Source organism: Trematosphaeria pertusa (assembly GCF_010094035.1).
Source record: "Trematosphaeria pertusa strain CBS 122368 unplaced genomic scaffold BU26scaffold_27, whole genome shotgun sequence".
NCBI classification, from domain to species: Eukaryota; Fungi; Ascomycota; class Dothideomycetes; order Pleosporales; family Trematosphaeriaceae; genus Trematosphaeria; species Trematosphaeria pertusa.
The window spans coordinates 283,227-308,689 of record NW_022987238.1 but is presented as its reverse complement, the minus strand read 5'-3'; the positions used below and the strand labels follow the sequence as shown (position 1 = coordinate 308,689).

General features: G+C 54.3%; 10 protein-coding genes across 10 annotated transcripts; 5 read left to right on the top strand and 5 right to left on the bottom strand.

Moving 5' to 3' along the window:
• Position 1: 1 nt before the first annotated feature.
• BU26DRAFT_191334 (uncharacterized protein) lies at positions 2-920 on the top strand. Its single transcript, XM_033820514.1, has 2 exons — positions 2-63; positions 130-920. Exon 2 carries the CDS (start codon positions 250-252, stop codon positions 730-732), a length of 483 nt encoding a protein of 160 aa, XP_033675825.1. The 5' UTR covers positions 2-63; positions 130-249; the 3' UTR covers positions 733-920.
• Positions 921-1,107: 187 nt separating this feature from the next.
• BU26DRAFT_404472 (uncharacterized protein) lies at positions 1,108-3,982 on the top strand (the record flags this gene model as incomplete). The annotated part of the gene is made up of 2 exons (XM_033822840.1): positions 1,108-1,417; positions 1,470-3,982. Coding segments are annotated over 2 exons (2,823 nt in total), but the record flags the coding sequence as incomplete, so codon positions are not given.
• Positions 3,983-5,536: 1,554 nt separating this feature from the next.
• BU26DRAFT_497303 (putative amidase) lies at positions 5,537-7,785 on the bottom strand (the record flags this gene model as incomplete). Its single annotated transcript, XM_033826284.1, has 8 exons — positions 5,537-5,872; positions 5,919-5,999; positions 6,047-6,123; positions 6,171-6,347; positions 6,397-6,512; positions 6,576-6,867; positions 6,924-7,023; positions 7,071-7,785. 8 exons carry the CDS (start codon positions 7,783-7,785, stop codon positions 5,646-5,648), a joined length of 1,785 nt encoding a protein of 594 aa, XP_033675823.1. The 3' UTR covers positions 5,537-5,645.
• A 977-nt stretch (positions 7,786-8,762) lies between these two features.
• BU26DRAFT_556598 (uncharacterized protein) lies at positions 8,763-9,202 on the top strand (the record flags this gene model as incomplete). Its single annotated transcript, XM_033832392.1, has 3 exons — positions 8,763-8,770; positions 8,808-9,040; positions 9,096-9,202. 3 exons carry the CDS (start codon positions 8,763-8,765, stop codon positions 9,200-9,202), a joined length of 348 nt encoding a protein of 115 aa, XP_033675822.1.
• Positions 9,203-9,881: 679 nt separating this feature from the next.
• Positions 9,882-11,759, bottom strand: BU26DRAFT_525724 (uncharacterized protein). Its single transcript, XM_033830571.1, has one exon. The coding sequence runs from the start codon at positions 11,723-11,725 to the stop codon at positions 10,205-10,207; it is 1,521 nt and encodes a 506-aa protein (XP_033675821.1). The 5' UTR covers positions 11,726-11,759; the 3' UTR covers positions 9,882-10,204.
• A 229-nt stretch (positions 11,760-11,988) lies between these two features.
• BU26DRAFT_525723 (uncharacterized protein) lies at positions 11,989-18,824 on the bottom strand. Its single transcript, XM_033830570.1, has one exon. The coding sequence runs from the start codon at positions 18,665-18,667 to the stop codon at positions 12,188-12,190; it is 6,480 nt and encodes a 2,159-aa protein (XP_033675820.1). The 5' UTR covers positions 18,668-18,824; the 3' UTR covers positions 11,989-12,187.
• A 484-nt stretch (positions 18,825-19,308) lies between these two features.
• Positions 19,309-19,792, bottom strand: BU26DRAFT_525722 (putative ubiquinol-cytochrome C reductase complex, subunit X). The gene is made up of 5 exons (XM_033830569.1): positions 19,729-19,792; positions 19,652-19,671; positions 19,535-19,600; positions 19,427-19,475; positions 19,309-19,378 (listed from the first exon to the last, which is right to left on the bottom strand). Exons 1-5 carry the CDS (start codon positions 19,735-19,737, stop codon positions 19,313-19,315), a joined length of 210 nt encoding a protein of 69 aa, XP_033675819.1. The 5' UTR covers positions 19,738-19,792; the 3' UTR covers positions 19,309-19,312.
• BU26DRAFT_191194 (uncharacterized protein) lies at positions 19,723-20,807 on the top strand. Its single transcript, XM_033820513.1, has one exon. It carries the CDS (start codon positions 20,084-20,086, stop codon positions 20,678-20,680), a length of 597 nt encoding a protein of 198 aa, XP_033675818.1. The 5' UTR covers positions 19,723-20,083; the 3' UTR covers positions 20,681-20,807.
• A 274-nt stretch (positions 20,808-21,081) lies between these two features.
• BU26DRAFT_191179 (uncharacterized protein) lies at positions 21,082-22,420 on the bottom strand. Its single transcript, XM_033820512.1, has one exon. The coding sequence runs from the start codon at positions 22,100-22,102 to the stop codon at positions 21,362-21,364; it is 741 nt and encodes a 246-aa protein (XP_033675817.1). The 5' UTR covers positions 22,103-22,420; the 3' UTR covers positions 21,082-21,361.
• A 553-nt stretch (positions 22,421-22,973) lies between these two features.
• On the top strand, positions 22,974-25,321 carry BU26DRAFT_556593 (uncharacterized protein). The gene is made up of 4 exons (XM_033832391.1): positions 22,974-23,511; positions 23,561-23,656; positions 23,713-24,019; positions 24,068-25,321. Exons 1-4 carry the CDS (start codon positions 23,425-23,427, stop codon positions 25,087-25,089), a joined length of 1,512 nt encoding a protein of 503 aa, XP_033675816.1. The 5' UTR covers positions 22,974-23,424; the 3' UTR covers positions 25,090-25,321.
• Positions 25,322-25,463: the final 142 nt, after the last annotated feature.

The window sequence follows — 25,463 nt, the reverse complement described above, 5'->3', positions numbered from 1 at the left end:
CTCAGGGTCCACCCAGGGTCGGAACAAGTAACGATCCGCACCGCGCACTCGATCCCGAGCCCGGTAAGCAATAATTCGGCTGCAAGCGCAGCAAGGCAGTGACAAGCCGCACCAACTGGCAGAATTCAGGGTCTAGCGACACGAGGCCAGGAACTCCAACAGCCTCATGCATCGTGAGATTATGACTTCATTGCTCGTGGGGCGTCGGAGTGTCCCCTCCGGCCGGCGTCCGTTCTGAGCGGCATCGCGATGCGGCCTGATTGGAAGACGCAAGCCAAGCTCCCCTCCGAGCTCCTCCTTCCAGCCCCGTGTCTGCCGCACGGCTCGCGCCGTTGGGTGGTCGTTTACTGCTTCGAGAGTGTGCGCGCTCGAGCAGCTTCTGGACCTTTTGCGACGCAGCTGCGCTGTGGCAACCTTGTCGGGGGCGGCAGAGTGCAGTGTTCTAGCTTCCGTGTGCTGGTCGCGCACGCAAGACGGCAGCGCATTCGGGGGCGCGTTCGAGATCACGATCACCGATTGCTGGGGCACTTTGCGATGAGTGCCCTTTCTGGATCAATTTTTGGCGGCGCAGGTGTTACAGAAACGAGGCTCATCGGTCGATGCATGCACGGTCCCGGTTCTAGCCCAAGTCAAAAGTCATTTTCCTTGCGCGCCTGCCGATCCTTAGAGCAGCTCTTGGCGGCATGCAGGGTCTGGGGGATCGGATCTCTCGATGCTCTTCGATTTCCATAACCAACCACCATGTGTGGACACGCAGTCTACCCTCATGCCCGCCGCTCCGGCGCTTCGTTCCCCCTACTCTTTGACCGCAGTCGTAACTCGTGCCTCCGCGCTGCATCTGACTTGTGTATTGCCATCCTCCACGCACTCCGCAGCCCGGTTCCGAGCAGTATCAACTTAGACCTCACTGCTCGGCCAACTATCTGGTTCTCACCAACTTTGCTCTCATCCCCCTCTCCGCCCAGTTTAACCCGTTTAGCTGGCACGATCCCCCTTCGACGCCGACGATCCATTGCACCGATTGATCGTGGCTTCTCTGCACTCATGAGAGTCGAGCATGGTGTTTCCTCATAGTCAGCAAACATTTGCAGTACACTAAAAGTAACCATGAATCGACCTCCGGGCACAGTGTCGCGGGAGACTCCCCACCCACGTCGTCCGCCCGCGCACAAGTCGGTTTCCCTCCGCCATAGCCCACCGGTACCTGGCCGTCCGCCCGCCGCTCCCACCTTCTACCAGCCACTCACGTCGTTGAGTTCTCCCAATGCTCCCGCGAGCGACAAGGCGAACCCACCTTCCAGTGCCTCAACGAAAGTCCAGTCGAATAAGCTCAGCTCGGGGGAAAGTAGCGACGCCGGAAAGTGGTTCGAGAACACCAACAACAATGCCGTCCAGAGCAATGCGTCGTTCGCTGACAGTCAGTAACTGTTTATTGTTGGGCTCGCATGCCACTGACTGGTAATGCGTAGATGAACCGCCGTTCTTCCTCCGCAACTCCTCCTCGTCCGACACCCCACCCGACCGTCATGGACCACACGAACATAGGGATCATCGAACGTCTACGATGCCGTATCGGCCCGGTTTGACCCACCTTGGCACAGACGGCAGCAGTACTGAAGATTTTCGGAGTGTAATTGACGATTTGACTGTCGCGAACAAGAAATTGAAGCAAAAGTTGAGGAAATACGAAAAGCTCTACGACGCCCACCTTCAAGACGAGAAACTTTTCGAAGTGCGTTTCCATGGACTGCCAGACCATAAGAAGAAGGACTTGGAGGGAACTCTACGTAAATTCGCCGCCGAACTGGATGACAGTCCCAGCAGCGACAACCCACCGATTTCAGATCAGCCACCTTCCTTTAACCCGCAAAAGACGGCCTCTTCGCATACATCCCGGTTTGCAGAATCAGGATATGCCTCCATGTCCGCCTCGGGTCAGAACTCAATATCCGCGCCGTCAAATCAAGCTTCGAACCAGCCGTCCAGCGAGACTGACCGTCGTCGCATGACTAAATCACAATACAACCGACAACAGAAGAATGTCCAGTTATATTTACACGACATACCGGTTGGCCTGTTGCCAAAGAATCATGCACCGATGACCGACAAAGCGAAGAAGAAGTTGGTGGTGCGTCGCCTAGAACAGATCTTCGCTGGTAAGCGATCGGCGTCTGGAAACCACCCGCAACCCATGCAGCAGGAGGAGGTTGCCCAATCAGCAGCCATGGCCGATCGACGCGCGAAAGAAGCAACTGGGCAGCACTACAAATCCGAGGGTCACCGTGAAGCGCGCATCATGCCTGTCCGAACCGAGGACGAAGATATTGCTACGCATGCGGGTGCCGAATCGCTGCAGAAATTGCACCCTAACCTTAACATCCACGAACAAGACTTTGCTAGTTCCGGGTCCCCTGATCAACGGCCGACTAGGCCGTTAGACTTGGATCCGTATCGTGCCCAAGTGCCCGCAGAAAACATAGAGTATATCCGGCATCTTGGCTTCACGCCTCCCGATGTGGACACTGATGAAGCGCCGTCTGATGGACACGGGTGGCTGTATCTCAACTTGCTTGTCAACATGGCTCAGTTGCATACGCTCAATGTCACCCCCGATTTCGTCAAGGACGCAGTAACCGACTACAGCTCGAAGTTTGAGCTTTCGCATGACGGTCGCAAGATACGATGGAAGGGTGGTCACGACGTGACAAGAAACAGTAGCGACAGCTCGTCCGAGCAATTGAGCTGCACTTCTCCATATGAGACGCTGGCCAGCGGTTATAGCAAGTCGCCCGCAAAGCGGCTCAAGACTGGACACAGCGGCAGTAGCGAATCGAATATTGACCCTGAGCGCAAGGCGCGACGTATTGCTCGCTCTCATAGGGACAAGGAGCACAACAAGTTTGCCTATACGCCCATTTTCTTTCACAAAGAGGACTCCGATGACGACGACGACTTCTATGGTGTCGACATGGGCTCTTCGAGCAACTCTCTCAACCAAGCCCAGCAAGCTGGCGATTCCTCTGCCTTTGCCAGTTCGGCAATGCGGAGCTCTTCGTCAAGGAAGAAGCGCGATGAAGGACCCATGATATTCTACAGCAAAGCCAAATTCTGTACCGACCTCAGTGGCGATCGCCAGGGCTTCGCCAGCGCCAACCCCGCATCATACAAGACTATCACGACGCACCCCCTTGGAGTTACCTCCGCGTCGCAATCTGAAACCCGCCAACACACATCCGACATTGCCGAGCCGCGAGGTCCATTGCACGCTACGACGATGGATATCGATGCTAAGGACGGCGAACGGACCTCTTCTAGCGAGGAGGAAATCGACTTCTATCCTACAGCCTTGAGGAACGACAACAGCAATGACAGCCCGGACACCATGGAATTCGAAGCTTCGGGTCTCGGGGGTGTTCAACCGGACGACAATTTCGCCATCAAAGTTCGCCGCTCCCAGACCCAGACCGCGTCCTCGGGAGCTTCATCCGCACGCCGCAAATCGCAACCCTATTCCAAGAAGATCCTCGAGGTTCTAAAGGAACGCCCATCTCCTGAAGCCGAAAGTTCCTCGCCGACGCAGCAACGGTCAGTGATCAAAGAAGAGATCCTTTCCGCGTCTCGGCAAACTTTGCCCAGCTCTGTTCTTCCTCCGGCATCCTTCCTGCCCTTCGACTCCACGTCGTCAGGCGACGTAGATTCGGACCTTGAGTCTGACGTCTCCTCCGGCCCCTCGTGGACTACCTCTTCAGATGAGGAAGAGCCGACGACAGCGCTGGGACTCCTCAACATCTCCCCGGTCCATACCAGCAACGAGACTGGGGACGCCGAGGATGGATCATCTGGAGACGAAGTTTCCAACAGCGACGACTCGATTGACCTTCTCGCAACAGCTCGCCAAATGGACCCCACCTCTGTTCGCGCCTCAGAGCGTGAGTACGACGCCGCGATCGCTGATCGTCTGGCGGAGGAGATCCCTGCGGGTAGTTCAGCGGCTACCGGTGGAGGCGGCAGCGGCTTCAACAGTCCTGCAAGCGTTATTGCAGCGGACGAGGCTGAGAGGACGAGCCGCCGGGGGAGCGCCAAGCGTCGGAGCACAACCAGCGGCAGCGCGTCGTCGCGTGCTAAGAACCTGAAGCGTGCCAGAACGCGAGATACTCTAGCTACTGCGTTGCAGGGCACCAAAGCCCAGAAGAGCCAAAAGCTCGAATAAGAGTATCTCACACATACACACACACTGGCGCACCGTCGCCAAAACCGTAAACGAATCACAGGCGCCCAGTCGCCAAAATCGGAGTACATACCGGCGTCATGCATAGTGCTCAAAAGACATCGACGGCATACGGCACATGTACATGAATGGGAAATTTGACATCTGGCATATGTATGGTGCGAGGGAGGGAGACACCCTGCATTGACCGGCGTTGGCATTTTTTCTTTAGCCCTTATACCCCCCTGGTTCTCTTTTGGCGTTTGCATCATCGGTGATGGCCGAGGTTATGTGGAATGTGGAACGTAGCATGGGTTATTGTTATACCTGACTTATTCTTATGATTACGAATGAGGTGTGGCACCTTAAGAAAATAAATCGCATTGGTACAAATACTGCAACGGTTATAGCCCATAGCGTGTGATGTGATGCTCAGTCTTTGTGATTCCATGGCCGGGTGATATCGCTTCATGATGCATAATGTGATGCTCGATCTCTTTGCAATTCCGTGGCTGTGTGGGAGTGGAGCAAAGAGCTTGTGTGCGTCACCTGTGAGGTGGAAGCCGCGAGAGACCAGGCCCACTAGGAGATGCATCCACAGCACGCCGCCTTGATGCGGTCCGCATATTCCAAACATTTCCAGCCGGTGAGTCACTGGTTGTCCGACAAAACTGGGGTTCTCCTCGAATGGTTTGGTCACGCAGCAAGGGGTCTTGAGCTTAGCATAGCTACGGATGCCGGACGCAGACACGAGGGTGACGGTATCTTGAGGGATATCGGCTTCTAGATGTTATAAGCATTTCCATTTCCCAGGCTCAGTTTGAGCAGACTCTCACCGAATGTAATACTCAGGCCTGCTGTGCCGACCGCCAATTGTCGATCGACCTCTGCCCACTCGCCGCCCAGCTCGGTATCATCATTGTAGTTCGTGAAGTCTGGCCTGCTGGAAGATGGGCATACGTCGTCGACAAGCTCCGATAATGTTCTCACGAATACATCGAAGTACTCCTCGTCAGCTTGGTGAGGGTAGTACGTTAAATGAGCGTGATCTGCTTCGATGCCGAACAGCTTCTCGCCGTCCCACCCCAGGGATGATAGAGGTTTAGGGCAGACCTGCGATACTTTTAGCATATCTCGTGTCCCTACGAAAATGAAGCACCACATAAGATAAGAACTTGGGCTTTGGTTGGTCATGGATTTGGCTCACTGTAAGCCGCATGACTGCGGCTTTGGAGAAGAAATTCCAACAGGATTTTCGCTTGTTCCAGGCAAACGCAGACACAATACTTGAAATCTCCAGAGCTGCAAAGGAATTGACTTGCCATGGTTCCTACGTGGTCTGTTGTTCTATCTGAACTTGTGAAAATGGTTCCATGTCTCCACCTCCAGCCAGCGGCTTGAGTTGCGAGATGTGCTCACGATAGTGCGAAAATCAACCCTACAGCATTGGATGTTGTCCTCCAAAAGTATCTGAGACAGAAAGCATTGAAGCCATTTGCTTATTGTTGTGCAAAAACCCCCCATCAGGTTCAACCACCTGTTCGTCGCCTACATTGCGATTGTTGTCACCAAGCGAAAACATGTAGCGTCCCGTTGCTATAGTCGTTGGCCAGGAGACAGCCTCAAAGGCTGCTTTGGCCAGATTTATGAGCATCAAATCGCTTCCTGTTCAGATATCAGAAAGGGCGCGAACATGCATGCGTAGACCCACCTCTGGCGCCAACCAAAGTGCTGACAATGGGCCGGTGCTCGAGTCTACCACTGATTCGGGATTCATATGGCATTTGCGCAACTGTTTCCAGTCAGCTCTGCTTAGGTTTGCACTCCAGTGGACCCTACAGGGCAAGACAAGTTGAGGCATATGCAGGACGGGAGAGATGAACTTCTCGCCGATTGTGTGAGAAGTAGAGGGCGTTCTGCTCTGGCGTTAATCAAAGTTGAAAATAGGTCATGACAGACTTACTCATTTGGAGTGTCTCTGTATTTTGGATTGGCGCTCCCATATGGCATGAGCATGATTGCGTCCGAAAGGCTCTCGGGATCGGACGTCATAACATTCTTGTTAAACCAGTCGCGGAACACTTTCAGTTCGTGAGTGTGCTCCTGATATTGTTCATCTGAGACGGCCTTGCCGATGCCCCTAGAACACGTTCAGTGCTGGGCGCGAAGAGAAGCGCAAAGAATCCCACCATCTGAATTTCACAACGGCCCCCTCATAGGGTTCCTTTCCATACTTTTCTTCGTAGTCGGCGTGAAATCGTTCGAACATCTTGTTGTAGTCGCGGCACATTGCCCAAAAAGCGCTCTGGTATACCCGTTAGCCGCAAATGGTCGTGTATGTTAGCGATGGTCATATGGACATTCTTACCTTTGCGAGATACTCTTTCAGAGTCTTGCCTGACGCCTCTTCCGGCGGACATTGAGCCCATCTGTCTGCAATACTGAACTCAACTCTCTGAGTTCCAAGGAACTTCTCCAGGATGGATATGAGTTCTTCGACCATGGACTGGTGCTTAGCGTTGCTGTGAGGAAAGAATTCCTTTGGGTAGAGTATCTTGCTCGGGTATTTTGTCCACTTGGTCGGCAAGTCAAGCGAGCTAGAAACGATGAGACTAAGATCGTCCAGGGTACGGCTAAAGTGCCCGACAACGTCAAAGGCTCTAGATTTGCTCGGTTAGCATCATGCAACGTCGAACTACGAGGTCGGGGACGTTACGGTGAGTTGATTGCCACGCCGTGCATGGAGGTGGTATTGAATGAGGAACGAAGCGAGAACAGTCCGTTACACGACGCAGGAGCTCGAATGCTACCGGCTGCTACCCTTGCTTAGTCCTGGCATGGGGTGCAATGGTATTCTACTTACAGTCGCTTCCAAGTGAGAAGTCGAGCCAAGGATAGCCAGCTAGAGCTGCTGCTGCCCCGGATGAACTTCCAGACGGACTCTGATATCGATCGCCTCTCGGGTTGACTGGACAGTGGAAGTCAATATACTGGTCAGTAGGTTCATCAGACGCCGCGAAGGATGTCATTCTTGTCTTTCCCACGATGACTGCCCCCAGCGAGATGAGTTTTTGAACGTAATCAGCGCTTTCCTGATCCGGGCCGTATAATTGCGTGTAGTCCCGACTAGACATCGTTGACTTCACTCCGGCGAGCTTGTATATGTCCTTGATGGCCACCCGCGCACCGGCGAGGGGAAATTCGGCTGTGGGACGGGCGTACATTCTGCTGGGAACGGCAACAGCTCTCCAAATCCCGTCCACCGAAAGAGATTCTACCACTTTGTATCTGTTGTTGCACTCGTCAACATACGATGTTGACAGCAGTACATGTACGGGAGAAACCGACCGAAGGGGATTTCGCAGGTCCTCCGGAATGACAGCGAACACGAAAGCATCTAGCTCGTCATCGTAGAGCCTCCATGCTTGGTGAATGTTGCTTCCGTGCAGAAAATACGGGCCAGAGGGAAGAGGGTTGGACGTTGGACCTGAAGCTTGATGTATTGCGGAAAACCGACCAGTGTCGTTTGATTGCAATTGGCTGATGACATCGTCGGTACCTGCCTCCGAGCTCGACATGAGCACAAGCGTGTTCCCAAAAGGCTTTTGAAGGACATCATCAACCGTCGCAACAGCGGAGAGACGCCTGTCGATTTCTAGCGTGGCATTGTTGCCGGCCACATCCGTGAATACTACGACCGGAAGAATCTTGTTCGGATCAAGCACAGACTTTACGGTGCCCTGGAGACATGAATAGCCGAAGAAAACTGGACTAGAGAAGTACCCGCAACAACGTAAGATAAAGCTTGCCGGAGCGCCATTATGAGGCCTTCGTGCGCACTTTGCGCTTAGGAATGAGGAACTTCTAAGGTAGATATGGATAGTGAGATGCGTAAACCGTAGCCGCTGCTGGAATTGCTCGCGTAGGCTGTGCTCCATGCCCAGGCGTTGAGATCCAAGCACGCCCAATGCTGCGACATGCGGAGTGCACTGGCGTGCTCAGCAGTTACACACAGGGGCCACGACCGCACGCCTGTGCAGGCAAATCGACCATGTGCCCAGTTGATATTTCCGATTTTCCACCACTGATCCCACAGCCTTCGGCCAAGTGGCACATCCGCCCTACTCAATCCATGGCAGTTTCTCGCTCAGAATGTCCTCGATGCGATGTACTGTAGTGGAAAAATGGCGAAGACGATCCAAGGCAGTGTTCAGTTGTTCAGGGTCCGCCTCTTGCCATTCAGCAACACACTCAGCCGTTAGGTTCAATACCTGTGTCCACGATAATGCCGAAATTTCTAGGACATTCCCAAGCAAGAAAAAGGGGTCGGTATGAAGAAGTTCCCCGTCAATGTGATCGAGGCAGGCTGGAAGCTCATGTTTACTTCGATTTCGGTATATGCAGCCAACACCATATGAATCACTACATCACTGACGTGTCATCTCAGATCAGACTCCACTTACCGCCGTTCAACGCGTTTACAATGAACTCCCGTCAGAGGCTGAATACTTGCTGTAAGGGCGCCTGAGACTTGTGAAGTAAGTGGAGTTTTGCAATGCCTAGGTAACAGACCCATAACATGCTAACTCGGCCACGGCAGCCTTTGGCGACCAATTAATGGCCCAGTCGAAAGCTGGCCGCTCGCGCTCTGCGATGGACGTACAGTATCGCCTACATCGCTCATAGCTTCCGAACGTCTACGAAGCACATGGAGTGGAGGGACAACGTTTGTACTCCACGAAGAGGGCAACAAGTGGTACTTCATGAGTAATCAAAGGAATGATGAAGTCGCTATTTTCAAGAATTTCGACTCGAAAGAGGACGTGGCTCAGTGTGAGTATAGCCTTAGCTCTTTTATCTCTCCCTATCCACTAAAAAGTTCCTCTAGACGCCGCACACTCCTCGTTTGAACTACGAAGTTGTTATCCCCAGGCTCGTCCAAGAGAAAGTATTGAAGTCCGCGCAATGGTCTTCACATATCCAGAACACATGTGATGAAGCATTAGGTGTTTGAATAAATACTCGTTCGTACAGGGGGAGCTTTACCATAGTGGAGATAATAGATCCAAAATTGTTTACAACAGCGCGAGTGTACTTATAGGTGGAGTCAAATTCCTTCAACGGAGAACAATCGAATATGAAGCGCTCCTCCCGGAGTGACCGCCAAGGTAACAGAGGAGGCTCTGTCTCAAAGCCGCTAGGTTGGTGACCCGGTCATTTTGCTTCCCATTTCTCGTCGGACCATTCGTTATGCTTTGCTCTCTGAGCACCCACACAGGGTCCTACATGGCTCCAATGTCGAAACGCAGCGAACGACAGAAGTCCCAGTGGCAATGTCTTTCAGTGACTGCGGGAATGATTTGGACGGAAAGATTGAATGCAATTTCCTTTTAAACAAAGAAGGCGATAGAAGGGGGTCCACACTCGTAGGATTAATCTAGCGCGGAATGCCTGTACAGGGAAGTACGAGTTAACCTGCGTACTGAAGTGTGGAATAAGGGAAATTTTCGAATTTGGCATTGAAACGGCTGTAGCTCATGTAGCCCTGCCTTACTCCCTAAGCTGCGTCGTGGTGCACTATCTAGAATACTTTGAGATCCCTTTGCAGGTATCATGTTTCCTATCAAAGACAAGAGTAAACGAACCGCGGGCATGCCGAGGGAGAGCAGAGCTACAGCCTCGGTAATCTACGGTGTTGTAGTGGCTTAAGATGCCCGCAGGGCTATCTAAGGTCTAGAGGCCTCGAATTAATTCTATAAGCGGCTTCTCATAGAGGAGTATACATTACACTTTTTCTATCTCTACCCAGCCCCTGTCCATACGTGGTGCTCCGCTCCCCAACTCCATTGTAAAGCTCATGGATATCGTACACATAATGCTGTAGTAACAAGTCCGCTATGGGACTACCCACTCCTCGTATTCTTCCTAGTGAGTCTCAGGCTAACCCAAAGATATGACTCTCACGGTCCACTACCTGAACCAGACTCCGCTCCACGGTTAACGGAAAGAGTTCACGTCTGAACTGGCGCCCACAGTCGCATTCCTATGCGCCCGCAAGACCATGTCTTCCTCTCCATCTCCTACGAGCGGCACATCATCATTAAGCGCACCAACCGCCACCATATCTGACCCCCTACTCCTAACCGTCAGCTCATCCCTCGGCCCCGTCACAGCACCCTGCCTCAACCCCGGCCTCACCCTCCTCACTACAGTCCCCTCCTCCGCTCTCCTCTTCCCCCAGTCCCCCAACCGCCTCGCAATCATGTCCCTCCACACCCTCAGCCTCTTGATCCCCTCCTCGAACTGCTCCATGCCTAGCACGACCTGCATACCCCTGCCCAGCTTCCCGCTCCTCGCGACGCGATACTCGGAGATAATCTCGTCGAGCAGGTTGAGGATGCCGTAATCGCATTCGATGCCCCCGTTGTCCATGTCTTGGAGGAGAGAGCAGACTTGCGTGTAGGAGTGGTGCTGCAGCCACGCGGTGCGGAGGAGAATTTTGTAGAGCGAGGTGGTGGCGCCGAGGGCGTACGAGGAGCGGCCGAGCGACTTAAGGGTCGGTATGATGCTGAGGGGGAGCGGGGAGGCGGGGAAGTCCGTGCGCAAGGTTTTGGCAGCCACGATGAGATGATGAGGGAAGTTTGGAAAGACGATGCTGGGGTCGTGGCGGGTGGTGTCCCGTTTTGGGGGCTTGTAGATATTATCTGTGGGCGATGTGGGGAAGCGGGGAGCGGCGGCGTCGAGTTCAGGGAGCGAAGGAGGTTGCGCGGGGGTATCTTTCTGCTTGCCTTTGCCTTTCTTGCTGGCCTCAGCCTTCCTCGTCCCATCCAAATCTAAGCTCTTAATTACTCCAAAAACCTCCCTCTCCAGTACCTCCCACAGCTCGCGATCCGTCTGTGCGCCCTCCAACAGCCCCTTCACCCTCTCCCTCTCCTCATCCTGAATCCTCCTGATCTTTTGTGCTTTCGCCGCAGCCTCTCGCTTTGGCCTATCCCTCGCCTTCTCCGTTTCAGGCCTCAGTATCTCCTTCGCTAGCGTGGCGAGATCCTCCGTCTTCCTGGGCTTCCACGCCTTTGGCTTTGGTGTTCGAGGAGTCTGTTTGCCCGAAAGCACGGCATCGAAAACTGCGTCGAGGGTCGAGGAGGAAGGATCGTCGTCATCATCTTCGTAGTATTCGTCTGCGATCTGGTCTGTGTCGTCGTCTCGAGCCTGCTTCGGGCGGCCCGGGGGAGCGTTGAACTTTTTGTAGAGCTTCTCAAACGCGGCACGCTCAGAGCCTGTTATTGTGCTCTTTCTCGCCGTATTCACCTCGTCTTCGGCAGGCGGAAGCACGCCATCTTCAAAGGGGATATCATCTTCGGGATTCGATCTTGATGAAGCGGCTCGACGCGCAATTGGTTGCGCGATCGGCTTCCATTGCAGAATCGTCGCAGTCTGATAGAGGAATGGAGCCAGCGTCTTGGAGGGAGTAATTCGGGAGCGTGATAGTGCTCTAACGCCCGTTGAGCATACAGACATCGGTCGCAGACGAATAGAAGGGGTGAAAGGAGCGATGCATAGTATCGAAGGGAGTTCGAATAAAATTCCAGCGGTTTGGCTGCGGCTTGCTTTAGCGGCGGTCATAGCGCACCTCGAAACTCGAGCTCAAAAACAGTGCTCTGATTGGTTAGAGTCCGTCTGCCTGTAACCCACTCTTGGAGACATGAATGAAGCAGGACAGTCTAAAGACGAAAATATTTCATTTATCTGGGAAGGTGCTTCTTAAGCTAATCCTACGATTACTCTTACTGCCCATCGAATCAAGCAAGCGAATAATGAACGTGTATTCATGCGTCGTACCTTCTTAGGACCTAGTCCATACACAATTAGACCTACGAGTGAAAATGCTCATGACATCCAAAACGCCCCTTTCGCCCCTCCGCCGGTCTATCTAGAATTACACAGGCCACAATCTCAGACTGCTGCCATACTCCGCTCATCTCACAAAGTCTCCCAGCCCCCATTGTTGATATCCCCTTCTAGCCTCCTCGCGATCAAACTCTGGATCCCACCTTCGAGCCACACCTTTCGCAGCAGCACATCATACCTCTTTTGGTTTAAGAAAAGCTGATGATGCCTCCGGAGAGTCGGATCCGCCTCGCCATGCTTGTCTAGATACGGCGCCACCGCCCAAGTCCCATGGTCTTCATTCAAAAACAGCACCATGCACTTGCGGATATTGATGTAGATGCCAATATTCCCGCCGCACTTGGCCTGGTGCTGGTTGCAGCCGCCGCGGTGACTGTTTGCCGAGCAGCACACACCCTGGCTGCACATGATCTCACCGCAAAAGAGACAAAGTGAAGGGTCGGTGAGATCCTTCCCGGTCGTTGGACATTTGCGGCGGATCGCGTCGTCCGTGAGTGTGTCGTAGTTCTTGGGCAAGCCGACGAGCTCGAAGATGGCAGGGTGCGAGAGCGAAATGGAGGGCTGGATGGGTCGTTTGCCCTCTCGCACCCAGATCCAGTGACGAATCCAGCCCCCGACAACGGAGCGCGTAGTGTGCCCAGCCGACTCCCTGCTGACAAACGAAGCAATCATCTCGTGCAGGGACGGGAGTTTCATCAAGAACGAGAGGCGGTCAAGCTCAGATTCGTCGACACGCTCCAAGGGAACGTGGGGCAGCTCCACGCCGTAGCGGACGTGCATGAGAATCGCTGTCTTGCGTACATACGGTAACGCGTACGTAGAAATCATGGTGTAGATAAAATAGAGGAAGTTCGGATCTCTGAATCTGTCTGGCACGGTCATGTCGTTGAAGTCCACAGATGCTAGGGAGTTGCCAAGGCGGGCGACGTTGAATACAAGGCACACGAACTCCAGGAGGTTGTTCATTTGATCTCCGCTGAAAGTGCCGTTCTTGACTTTTTCGGCATTGACGAATCGCTCAGGAGACTTAAACCAGGGTTGGGCGGTGCCTTCATTAAGATCCATTTCAGATTCCTGCCTGAGGATTTCACCCCCGTCAGCAGTATAGGTCAAGACAACTCGAACGATCTCTGCCAAGTAGCATAGCCGGAGGACGTGGTGGATGTCGAGGTTGAGTGCGGACACGGCGCATACGGAACACTCCGACAGGAAGATAAAGGGGTCCTGGAGCAGCAGAGGAGGAATGCTCTTCAGATCATACGGCAAGCGCTCCGGTTGAAAGATGTTGGGATGACCGACGAATAGCTGATGAAGCTGTCGATACTGCCCATGGGAGTACTCATCCATTGTCTTGTTGGAGCATTGGTTGCGCAGGCTCCCGATGGCGAGGTACGAGGAGACAGTCTCCGAGTATATACGAAGATGCGTCAGCGACTGCGGAGAGATTTTGTCTAACAATGTTCCTCTCATTGAATCGGATTGCACACCACGCTGTGCAATCTCAACTGCAGATATCGAATATCCCAACGCACGCGCAAGAGCGTCGGTATGCGTCAAGTCTTCGACGACCGCCGAGGGAGTATGCGGGTAAGAGAAGGTTGAAGGGATAGAGTTGACGCGGAATGTGTCCCGAAGACGCTGGTATATCCTGACAAGTTCCGGCATGGGGAAATTTTGCACCACAGCTGGACTGGTCTCGGAAGGAAGGACAACCGGATCGCGAGGGTCGTCGTTCTGCATCGAGATAAAGGCTGGAACAGAGAAGCGGGGTTGTGTAGAAGGCTGAGGCACTGGCATAGTAACGAAACTGGACTTGACGATCTCAGGGAGTCTGCTCGCTACTGGCTGGATGAAGTCCCGTTCTCCATAATCATAGAGTGCCTTTTGCTGGCGACTGAGATTGACCGGAGGTTCTCCACTGGCTCGCTCAGAGCCCTTGTCGATTTTGGAGATGTTTAGGGCGAGTCGCGATCCAATCCAGTCTTCAAAAGATGTGGTTGTCTCTAACGCCCCAGGGTAGGAGACCTTCTTTCCTTTCCAGATGATAGGCAAGAACATGTTACCCAGAGCTTTACAGAGCGGACACATGAACTCCTTGAATTCCGGCCGCTCGGGATGATTCCGCGCTATCTGGCTAACATGCCGCCGTTGCGTTGCTTGGAGATAGACCTCGAAGCAGGCATAGTGCATAATATGTCCACAGCCAGTGGAGACGGGGCCCCTCTTCGTTTGTGAGCAAGGAAACCCCTTGCCCAGTTCCTGTCTCTCAATGAGGAACCGTTCGCCAGTAGATGAGACCTTCTCCAGAGTACGTCGGTTCTTGCCAGACACACCGAATGGTCGAACTGCGTCTGCTGAGCGGTCAAGACTGGGGGGAGTCTGGGTGACTTCGTCAACCCAATCCTCATCCTTGACGTCTGTTTGTCGTAGGATGCTGCTCTCTGAGACAAAACCGAAGCTCCCGAAGAGACGTTGATCGTTCGTTTCCTCCTGGCAAAGGATGCAGGTGCCAGATGGATACTTAACAATCTTCTCCTGCTCTGTTAATGGCTGACCGGCCTCGTCTTCCAGGTCGCTGAAGTCATCTCCCCAATCGAAGTCCTGATTCGCCATAAACTTCCCCTGTTGCTCTTTAAAGGATGCCATGACCCTCGCTTGTCTCTCTAGCGCTTGCTTCTTCTTCAGCTCCTTTTCTTGGAGCGTAATCGTAGCCGGTGAGGCCGTGTCCATACGCTCGGCGGCCATGTTGAGGGCTGCTGAAGCAATGATGAACGTGCTCTGTTGGCGCTGCTTGAGCCGATGCAGAATCAGTTTAATCTTTGGCTCGCAAGACTTGAAATCCTCCTTCTCAATCAAAGATTTGAGAATGGAGAGAATTGTGGGATGCTCGGGTAGGCCCATGTTTGCATGTTTGGTGAGAACGGAGGTAACAAACGAGTCCGGTGCCTCCTGAGACCACTCATGCTGCTCGGACTTGTCTTCAAGCACAGCTACGAGAAGCAACTGAAGCACGAATTGGATATAGCTCTCGACACGCGTCGCAGGAATGCTAGGTGTGGTAGTTGAGGCCATCAGACCATAGCCGAGCAGGTAGTAGATGATCTGTGTGAAGAGCGGCCGCCGCGTGAAATCGGAGAGATTCTGGAACAATCCTGATTGGATCGGTCGGAGTTTTGGTTCGAACACTATATCGGCGGCTTGCTTTCCTGTTCGCTTGGCCATGTAGTTCTTGTAGATGTTTTCGGCCTCTTCACGCTGGTTCCGAGTGTATTGATGCGCATAAGGATCGACCAGCCTGATATATTGCCCCTTCAACTCAAATGTTCCAGAGTCCGAAAGGCCTTCCGGTGGCCTAAACTTCGTCATTTCCGCTAGGGCATCAGGGAATTCATCCATGTTCTGGATCCGATCCGAGAGCTTGTTTGTCATATCGGAGTAAGAAAGCGGTTTGAAACAGAGCACGTGGGCTATGTCTCTGCGGATCGCTGCGACCTGAGGCTCAACGTCGTCTTCCGCGGGAATGAGCGATGCCCGATCGCTGAGTAGTATGATCAGAAGGTGGACAAAGTCCTCGACCACGTCGATGACTTGGGTATCCTCGAACCCATGGTGGGCAGCTTCGTATCTGCCACGCATCCAGTCTAGCAGGCCAAACCGGTCGACCATCGTCGCTAGGAACACTGATGGATTGCACAACACCAGCGCCGCCTGCAAAAGGAAGATGTCCCTTTGGTAGGATACATCCCGCTGTGAGACGCTTCTATACTGCGTCATCTGATGCCGCAGCGTGATCCCGTTCCTTACCCAGATACCTGCCCTCATCTGAGCCAGCCATGCACAGACCCTGAGTGGGAAGTCGAACAGCGCTAGCAAATATTCCTCAGGTTGGTAATCAGGCACAATGAGCGCTGGCGCGTTGATACCTTGCTGAAGCTCGTCGTGAGAGAATAGCAAGAGTCCAAGCAAATGATCTCGAGGCATACCTCGAGCGCGATCAACAAGCCAAGAGACGGTGTAATGAAGAGCGTGGTGGAAGCTCATAGGCTCCTTCGCAACAACGTAGTCGATTACCCTGTACGACGGGCCGAGGAAGGAGGACGGGTCAGCATCGAACTCGAATACATCCAGCGTCTTAAACCGCGTCTCCGTTTTCAACTCGGACTGGTCGAAGCGCTTCCGTTCGGCCCCTAGTGAGTTGACGATGGCGACCTTGGTCGAGGCTCTGATAGCGCGGCGGATGTGTGCGGAATCTTCGTTGCGGCTCCATACGAAGGATTCGGAAAACTGCCTGCACAGCTTGTTTATCTCACGAGTAATGAGGGAAGCGCTGATCCAGGCCTCGGTTTCGTATTCGAGATGTTCTCCCACCGCACGAACATTTGGACATATGCCCTGGTGGAGCTTGACCAAATCAAGGAACTGTAATAGATAGCGTTCCTCCTCGCGTATCCGCTCCTGAACATGCTCGGAGCCTAAAAGGTACTTCATGTCTAGAAAGAAGTGGTACATCCGCCGATTGGTCACAGCGCCTTGCTCGAAGGCTAGTGTGGCCTTGTGATCCACGTTCCAGGGGTAGCCAACTTGACGGGTGGTTAGGAAGGTGTAAAGGATGGCCATGAGGTTCGTGAGGAAGTTGCCTCGTTCGACAATTTCGGCCGTGATGGAGGGCGTTGTGACCATCTGTAGGGACAGGTTGATGATGGAATGGTCTGGCTCCCTGTCTGCAATGAGGTATAGCTGCGCTAACGCAGTGTACACACCGGCAAAACGCAGGCCCAATAAGCGCTTGAACTGCGGTATTGTAACCACGGTGCTGATGAAGACATCCCGTACACTAACGCGCAGCTGTTTCCACATCCGAAGGTCGTAGAGGATAAGGTGGTCGAGGCGTAGGCGCTGCCAGAGGTCTTCATGAGCTGGGGTCCCCGGCTGCCTTCCATAACTATCAGGCTTCTCTAACCAATACTGGGGTGGCCGGGATGGTCGCAACGGCAAAGATGTGGTCTGGGGAGTCTCGGGTACGGGCATCAACGGCTCGACATGGCTGAGAGATGGCGCAGCAACCATGGGTTCGCTATCAGATTCGGCAGGGGTGAGGTTCTGTTCGGTGTGGCTTCCAACTTGTTGTGCGATATTAGGCGTCTCATCCGCGCTTTCGTATGCCTCCATATGTACATCGCCGTCATGGTCTCGCCTCGCCGTGCGGTCGACTTCCATGTCCTCAGCGCCCTCCGCGTCATCTCCGGCGCTTTCGCCTTCCTCTTCTTCCTCCTCGTCAGCGTCAGCGTCCGCATCTGAAGCTGTCGTATCGTCATTGTTCTGGGCGCGCTGGCGACGCATCATCGCTATTTGGGCACGCCTCTGCTGGGTCATGTACTGACGGTAGAAGCCATAGCCATTCAACTCTGCTTCTTTGTCTTCTGTCTCATTATCATAGAGACCGTCCTTTCCAATGCTTTGATTAGACGCTTCGCTGCCGACCCGCCAGGGCTTGAGTAGTTCTTCACAGACAGTCCGCCGTAGTATCTGGTTGTCATCCGCGACACTGCATCCAGCGACGTCCGAGATCCATTCGACAATGGCCCCGCCCATCTGCTCGCGAAAAGTATCCCGCGCTGACCGGATGGTCACAGTTAACTTGATGTCTTCAATGATCTTTGCCATGCGGAGGAGATCCTGGATGTTAGATCTGGACACAATGGTGGCTCGGCCAATGTCGTTGACCTCATGCGCTTTGGCGAGCCCGAATGCCAACTTCTGCTTGCACGCGCGCGCCACCTGATCGCGAACATCGTTGACGGTGTGCTTCTCGTCATTCCACAATACTAGGCAGAACTCCTGGTCTTCCTCGGGCTGGTCGCCGGGGCCGTACCATCTTGACGTCAGACGCGACGAACGCTCGTCCTGCAATATGGACTCTTCCGTCTTGGGCAGACGCAGTTGCTCGGGCGAGCAGGAGAAGACGTCGATGAGGTAGTCGAGCGCCCTCGCGACGGTCATGCGAATGCTTTCCAGAAGCTCGTCAGGCAGTGCGGAGCCTTCCTTCGCCTTGCCGGCCGCCCTGGACTCGGCTGCTGGCGAGGCGGAATGGATGCTGCACTTGACAGGCCGCACCCACGCCTCGTCGTCGCCGCAGTCGCAACATCCCGAATTGCCAGGCGATACGCTGACATAGACTTGGTGGCCCTCGTGGTCTGAGGCGTCGAAGCACCGGGCGCACAGCACGCAGGTATCGTCCGCGGTGCACGTCTTGCACCGGTATGTGGCTTCACCGCTCTTGAAGATGTGTCCGCATGGCTTTCCCCGTGCCGCCTCCGTGTATTCTGCCCCCTCCACTGCCCCTTGGGCCTCGCGCAGGCTCCACGTCCGGTCTGGGTCCGTCGGCGGTCCGTTGGGGAAGAACAGCGGCAGGTAGTCGCCACGCCCGGCGAGCGAGCGAAAGAGGATCTGGTACAGCTCTCGCGTGGCTTTATCAGTGTACTTGTAGCCATGTCGCCGCGGAAGCTCGCGCAGGTGTCGACATAACTCCTGCTCCTGCAGGGATATGAGCATCGTGATGCTGAGGTCGAAGTGGGATGTGGTGGGGTTGAGGCGGCGATGGAGCGTAAAAAAGCGTCAACTCTGAAACAGTTGGTTATGTACGGGCGTGGGCCAGCCACTACCTGGAGACCTTGGAGTTTCACGGGAAATGGCAGTAGTGGTGTTTGTGAGTGAGAAAGTTAGAGCAGTCCGGAACACTTAAAGCTATGAGGTCAGGGCAAGGGCGATGCCAAGATATCTAGATTTACTTGCACCTTTGAAACATGTACGCCTAGCCTTAAAGATCATGTGAATCGTAAGTCCGAACGAATAATTTGAGCCTTGTGCTCTGGTTTCATTGCCGAGGGACTCTTTGTGTGGTGCAGCCCACGGTACGAAGCTGCTCTGCGGAGCTCTCGGACAAACGCTATGGAAACCTACTGAGTTCTAGGACGGTATGTGCAGACTACCTTCAAAATCAAACATCTCGGGCTATACTCGGGTATAACAAGGCTTTGGAGGTGCATGGGAAGACGTCGAGCTGCCGCTAACCACTCGGGGATCCGCCCTTGTATTTGATGCTGTAACATACACAATTGTACAGGGTCCAGTCGCGAAGGACTGTCTGAAAGCTTCAGAACGGCTCTATATACCTCCGCTCCATGGCCGGACCCGTGCTTATTCCTCGTCCTCGTCCTCCTCAGGCTTCTGTATGTATGCGTGCTTGATGTCCTTCCATTGTCGCTAGGAGCCGTGTCAGCCGCATCCACTGAGACCGTCAGCCTTACGTACGCCCTTGTTGATGCTGTCCCACGTCCTCTGCGACGCGGTGTCAAAAGCCCTGTTGCCGCCTGTCAGTACGGCCATCCGGGAGCCCGAGATCCTGCCGATACGACGTACAACTGCATGGCGAAGGCGGAGACGAAGACGGTGCCCAGCATGGTCACGTTTCTTCGGAGGAAGGTGCTGCAGTCGGGGGTCAGTTACGCGCGGTCGTTCGGCCTGAGGGAGACTCGCTTGTAGATGAAGCTTGAGAGCTGCGCGGGTCGTTAGCGACGTCCTCCACAGCTTGACTGTCGGGTCAATTGACTTACTCCTGCCATTTTAGAGGTACGGAGAGGAGACTCGGGGCTGCGGAGGTTGGCGTTTTCGTGCGGTCACTGGTGGTGTCGTGGTTGAGGAAGCTCGGTTTTCATGTCTTGCCGGATTGGCTGGCGGTCTTGGCATCGCGGCTTCCGACCCTGAAGACTTCGCGACCACGCTTTCTTTTTTCACTTCACCGACGTCAAGCCCCGCACCCAGTCCCGAATCGCTCTCGCAAGGACCGCATTATACGCCGCCGCACATACGCCTTCAATTGGCCTTCGGCTCGCTCGGCGTTGCTGACTGCTTTATCCTACTCCACCAACGGCGGTCCCTGACTCTTTTGCTTCGTACACAGCAGCCGCTATGCCTTCCGTAGAGACCCCCGCCGTCTCCAGGTCCGGCATCACAACCTCCGCAACTGGCGAACGTCATATCCCCTCATCCACCCGTGCCGATGGCTCCGTCCGCAAAGAGATCAAGGTCCGCCCAGGCTACCGCCCGCCCGAGGATATCGACGTGTACAAGAATCGCACTGCCGAAGGCTGGAGGAACAAGGGAAAAGGGGGCGTTCCGGGAGCGGAGGGTCTGAAATCGGAGGAGGACCCCGCCAAAGGAAGCCCTGCGGCGAACAAGAACGCGAAACGCAGGGAAGCCAGGAAGAAGGCGGCTGCCGCGGCGGCGGCGGCGGATGGTAAAGAGGAGGAAAAGACCGCGGATGCTGAAAGCAAAGAGGCACCTGAACTCGCCAAACCCGTGGACCCCGAAGCAGAGAAGGAGAAGGACGCCAAGAAGCTGCTCAAGAAGCTACGCCAGGCCCGCGAGCTGAAAGACAAAAAGGAGAAGGGCGACGTGTTGCTGCCAGAGCAATTTGAAAAGGTGATCAAAATCAACGAGCTCATCCGGCAACTGGAAACCCTTGGATTCGACGCTCAGGGCGAAAAGAAGAAGGCTGAGACTTGAATTTAGGAAAGAGCCAGGTTGCAAGACGAACGATATGCAGACTTGACCCGCAAAGGACTCATCCAAGCCGACGAATTACATGCCGGGTCCGTACACCGCCACTGTTGTCCACAGATGTGACGAAGGCCGCCATTGACCGTGCACGTCGCCATCTGTCATACGACTGGGTCCATCCTCCATCGCGGATCTTCCATCGGCCACTTGCGAGGATTTTATTCACTTTGGATCTGTAACGGCATCGAGCCTCGTCGAAATGAGATACCTTTCTAGGAACAGTCAAGAATGGCACTATGTCCTGAACCGTTCAGGCAGCAAGCTACCTTTCCATAGGGATACCTCTTTGGATTTGCGAGGACTACCAACGTACTGGGGCATCTTTTTTTCATGCGCGTACACTTCAAATCTGTTCCTCAAACGCCCCTTTAGGTTGCTACATATAGCAATATAACGACAATACGTTCATTCCACCGCACCAATCAACTCATGTCTCATCTTCAAGCACGAGGTAGCTGCGCAAATGTGCTCATCATATACCCAAAAACGCCCGTTTCTTGCGCTAGAACATCCAAACCCACATCAATGCGGCGGAAATGCAGCTTTGTGTATTTGATAGCCCAGCCAGACCGTCTGGTTGGACGAACCCTGCCAGCCGAACGCGAGTCTCATTCTTCGGAGCGGTCATCAGCACCGCGCATCCACCCGAATGATAACGCACTGCTTCGACATCGTATCGTAAAGCCCGAATTCATTGACGGTCCTCAAGCATATCTCCTCCAATCGACATTTGACTAGCACCTGACCGACGCTCTCGACTTGACTCACACCCACCTCTAGACTGCCATCTGGACTCCCCTCATCCTGCGCCATCGCATTCGCCACCCGCCCAAAGAAGCCCCTCTTCTGCCTCTGCGGCACCTCCTCCCGCTGCGCCCTCCCCACAAACACCGGACTGGTCGGACTCCGCAACCTCGGACTCGCATTCAAGCACTCCCTCAGCGTCCTCTCCAGCTCCAAAATAATAGCCTGCGGCCGCCAAAACTCTGTTCTGTTCATTTGGCCCTCCAACCGTACTACTTTCGGCTCTTCATCCGAGCTAAACCCAATAACTTCGACTGTCTTTTCGCTCGAGGTGGGCGTGTCGAAGCTGAATTCGGATTTTTCGGGCGCTTCTTCAGGGAGCGGGATGTCGGAGGGGAGTAAAGCGATGGTGGTTTGTGCGATGCCATAGGCGGCTTGTTGTTCGACGAGAGGGAGGATGTGCGCGTTAATGATGGACCGGATGTGTTGGGCGCGGACGAGCGTTAGCTGGTCGAGGATTTGTTGGCCGCGGGATGTTGAAGGTATGGTGGGAAGGTTTGCGGTTTGTTGGAGGATGGATTCGGAGTAGGACGGGAGGTAGCTGTCGTCTTCTTTGCGGGGCATGTTGGCGATTACGTGGAGCGGCGGGCCTCCGGAAGAAGAATTGGATTCTACAAGCGATATTAGGTTGAAGGATGGTAGTAGTCGAGATATGGTGATAATATCGCAAAGCGAGTTTGAGGGAGTCTGCTCGCGCTCTGCCTGTGGTTCTGGTTCCGGTGACTGGTAGTGTTCCTAAGGTTGACTTTCTTCGGGCGGCGGGTGCCGGATGCCGAGCTGATATCACCAGATGATGCTGGTGGCGATGTACTTGCTCAGTAGTGAGGAGCGGAACACTACCTAGGTACCTGGGCAACTGGTGATAAACCCGTGCAACCAGGTCCAAGCTTTCCCAGGTTGAGTCTGCCTGATCTCAGCCTCGTACCAAGTCTTAGTAGTATGGCTCAGATATATGCACTGGCCCCGCAGTAGTCTCCTAAAGTGACTCTGCAACCCAACTGCGGTCCCGAAGAATGCGAATCAGAGGAGGGGAGTTGTCTTGGGGGATTCAGCGAGTCGTATGGACGGGCCGAGCGGCCTTGGCGCGGCAGTGGTATCTCTTCCTTTTGAATTGGCTTTCCAGCGCGGTGACAGAGTAGGAAACGTGAAAGGAAACAGGCGTTCAGTGGAAACGAGGCTTACGGCTGTGCGACTCCACAATGTTCCTGATGCCTGTTCCTGAATTCTTTCTCGCCTCAGGCAGTGCGCAGGCTATGCTTCCCTCTTCAAAGAAACGTGGAAGTACTCTCCTTTGGGTGACCGAAACCGTTTTCCAGAATACAAAAGCTCCGCCCAACGACCCAAGGATTCCCTCCGTATCAATGGTCAGGTGAGCAGTGGCTGCAGTGGCTGAGCCATGCAAGGCTGAATTGACTAGCCGTTTGCGGACTAGTGGCTCAACTGTCCATTCACAACGTCCGCCCTGCCCTCCAAGAGGACCTCACCGGTCGCTCGGCATCCCAGGGCGAATCATGGCTCAGACAGTTGAATGCGATACGAGGCGCGCGTGGAGTGAGTATAAAGAGTGTGCGAGCATGGCGTTATCCGCGCCTAAGACTAGTGTTTGCCGTTTCTCGTGCTTTCAATTGTCCTCAGTCACCAGCGATATCTGCCTAGTGCCTAAGAGTAGTACCGAACGGCTTTTGAGCGAGTTTGAGCGCTGAACACTGTCTGTGGCTCAACCATTTCACCAGCCATTTCAAGATCTTTTGCTCCTCTTCAGTACTTAAGGACCCCGGCAGCACTTCTGCCTTCAATTTTCTCAAGTCGAAGCTCGATTGCTCAGTCCAACTGAGAATCCTCTCTCATTCTCCTTTTTAACCGCAATCATTGATCAAGTGGACAAAATGGGACTCTGGTTTCATGTGGCGGAACCCAATTCCTACCTCGTTATTACGGGTGTAGGAATTGACAAGGTGCAGATCAAGAAGAAGGTACTGTCTCTCTCTCATTTTCCCACCATTTGTGTGGCTAATCCCGTAGGCCTTCGTCTATCCCTTCCAAAAGGTCTCCAAGATCTCGATTACGCCCTTCGACTTCTCTATGTCCCTTCAGGCCATGACCGTCGAGAAACTCAAGGTAAGCACCTCCGGTCCTGCGATATCATTGTGAAAACTCCAAGCTAACCAAACAAGTTCTCCCTCCCTGCGGTCTTCACCATCGGTCCCGCGGACACCCAGGAAGCCCTCGAGAAGTACGCGGTCCTCTTGACAGGCGAGTCCGATGGCCGACCCACTGCTTCTGCCAATAAAGGAGCGGTGGCTGTTGCAGCCGGCCGTAACCATGTCCAGGACATCGTCAAGGGTATCATTGAAGGCGAGACACGCAGCATCGTTTCCACCATGACCATGGAGGAACTGTTCCGCGAGCGCAAAGTCTTCAAGGACAAAGTCATCCAGCAGGTCCAATCTGAGCTCGATCAGTTCGGCCTCTGCATCTACAGTAAGCTATATGCATGCAGCGATTCGCGACTCTACTAACGTTCTACAGACGCAAACGTCAAGGAGCTCCAGGACACGCCCGGCTCCGAATACTTCGCCTTCCTGTCCCGCAAGGCACATGAGGGCGCGCTCAACCAGGCGAAAGTCGACGTAGCAGACGCGCGTATGCGCGGAGAAGTCGGCGAGGCCGAGAAGCAGGGCAAAACGAAGCAGGAAGTGGCCAAGATCCACGCTGCGACTGCCGTTCTCGAGACGGAGCGCAAAGCAGAGAAAGCTGCGGCCGACGCCAAACTCACAGACAAGGAAATCTCAATCGGCAAGGAGCTCAACCTCGCGCGCATCAACGCAAAGCGTGAGGCCGAGCGCCGCGATGCCGAGCTCAACACCGAGGTCGAGAAGAAGAAAGCCCTCATGGAACTGGAGCGTCTGCGCGCCACAACCGTCACGCAGGCTACCATCGCGAAGGAATCCTCGCAGCAGAAAGCGGATGCGGAGCTCTACGCCGAGCAGAAAGCCGCAGAGGGAAAGAAGTACAGCGAGCAAGCCGACGCGGAAGCCGCTGCGTTCCGCCGCCTCAAGGACGCAGAAGCAGACTTCCAGGCCAAGGAGAGGGAGGCCGAGGCCAACTATCTCGTCGCCAAGCGCAGCGCAGAAGCAGAATATTTCCGCCGCGAGCGCGAAGCCCAAGCGCAGCTCATCTCCCAGCAGCGTGAAGCCGAGGGTATGTCCGCCATGGCAAAGGCATACGGCGAGATGGCGAGTGTGCTCGGCGGCCCGCAAGGCCTCATGCAGTACCTCATGCTGCAGAACAACACGTACGAGAGTCTCGCCAACGCTAATGCCACCGCGATCCGTGGGCTTCAGCCCAAGATCAATGTGTGGAATACGGGGGCTGCGGGCGGCGACGGAGCTATGGCTGATCCATCTGCTCCGATTCGGAACTTGTTCCAGAGCTTGCCGCCGCTGCTGAGCACTATCCACGATCAGACGGGAATGCAGCCGCCGAGCTGGCTGGCGCAGATGCCGCAGGACAAGAAGATGGAGTTGGTGAATGGGATGAAGAGCTCGTAGGGGGCGGGCTCTTGTCTGTCGCCGAGCTAACGGCCTTGGAAGGTTTCCTTTGTTTCTGCATTTACGGGATGGGATGAATACCCGGCGTCGGATCAACTGGCGTTTAGGGGGCGGTCGTCTTCTCCCCTGCCTGGCGTTGGTCTGTGGGTTTCATAATCCACTACGTTTTCTTTTGGTTACTAGTACTAACCACAACGCACGCAAAGGTACTGTGCCGTTAATGCTTTCCACGTTAGTTTCCTTTGTTTTTGTAGACTAGAATGCTTGTACGTTTAGTTAAACCCAAATTGACAGCAGTACCTAGGTACGTTTATAGCCCGTCGCTCTTGTAATGTTATAGCTGAGGCGTCTTCATTCACCGTCAAACTCTGTGG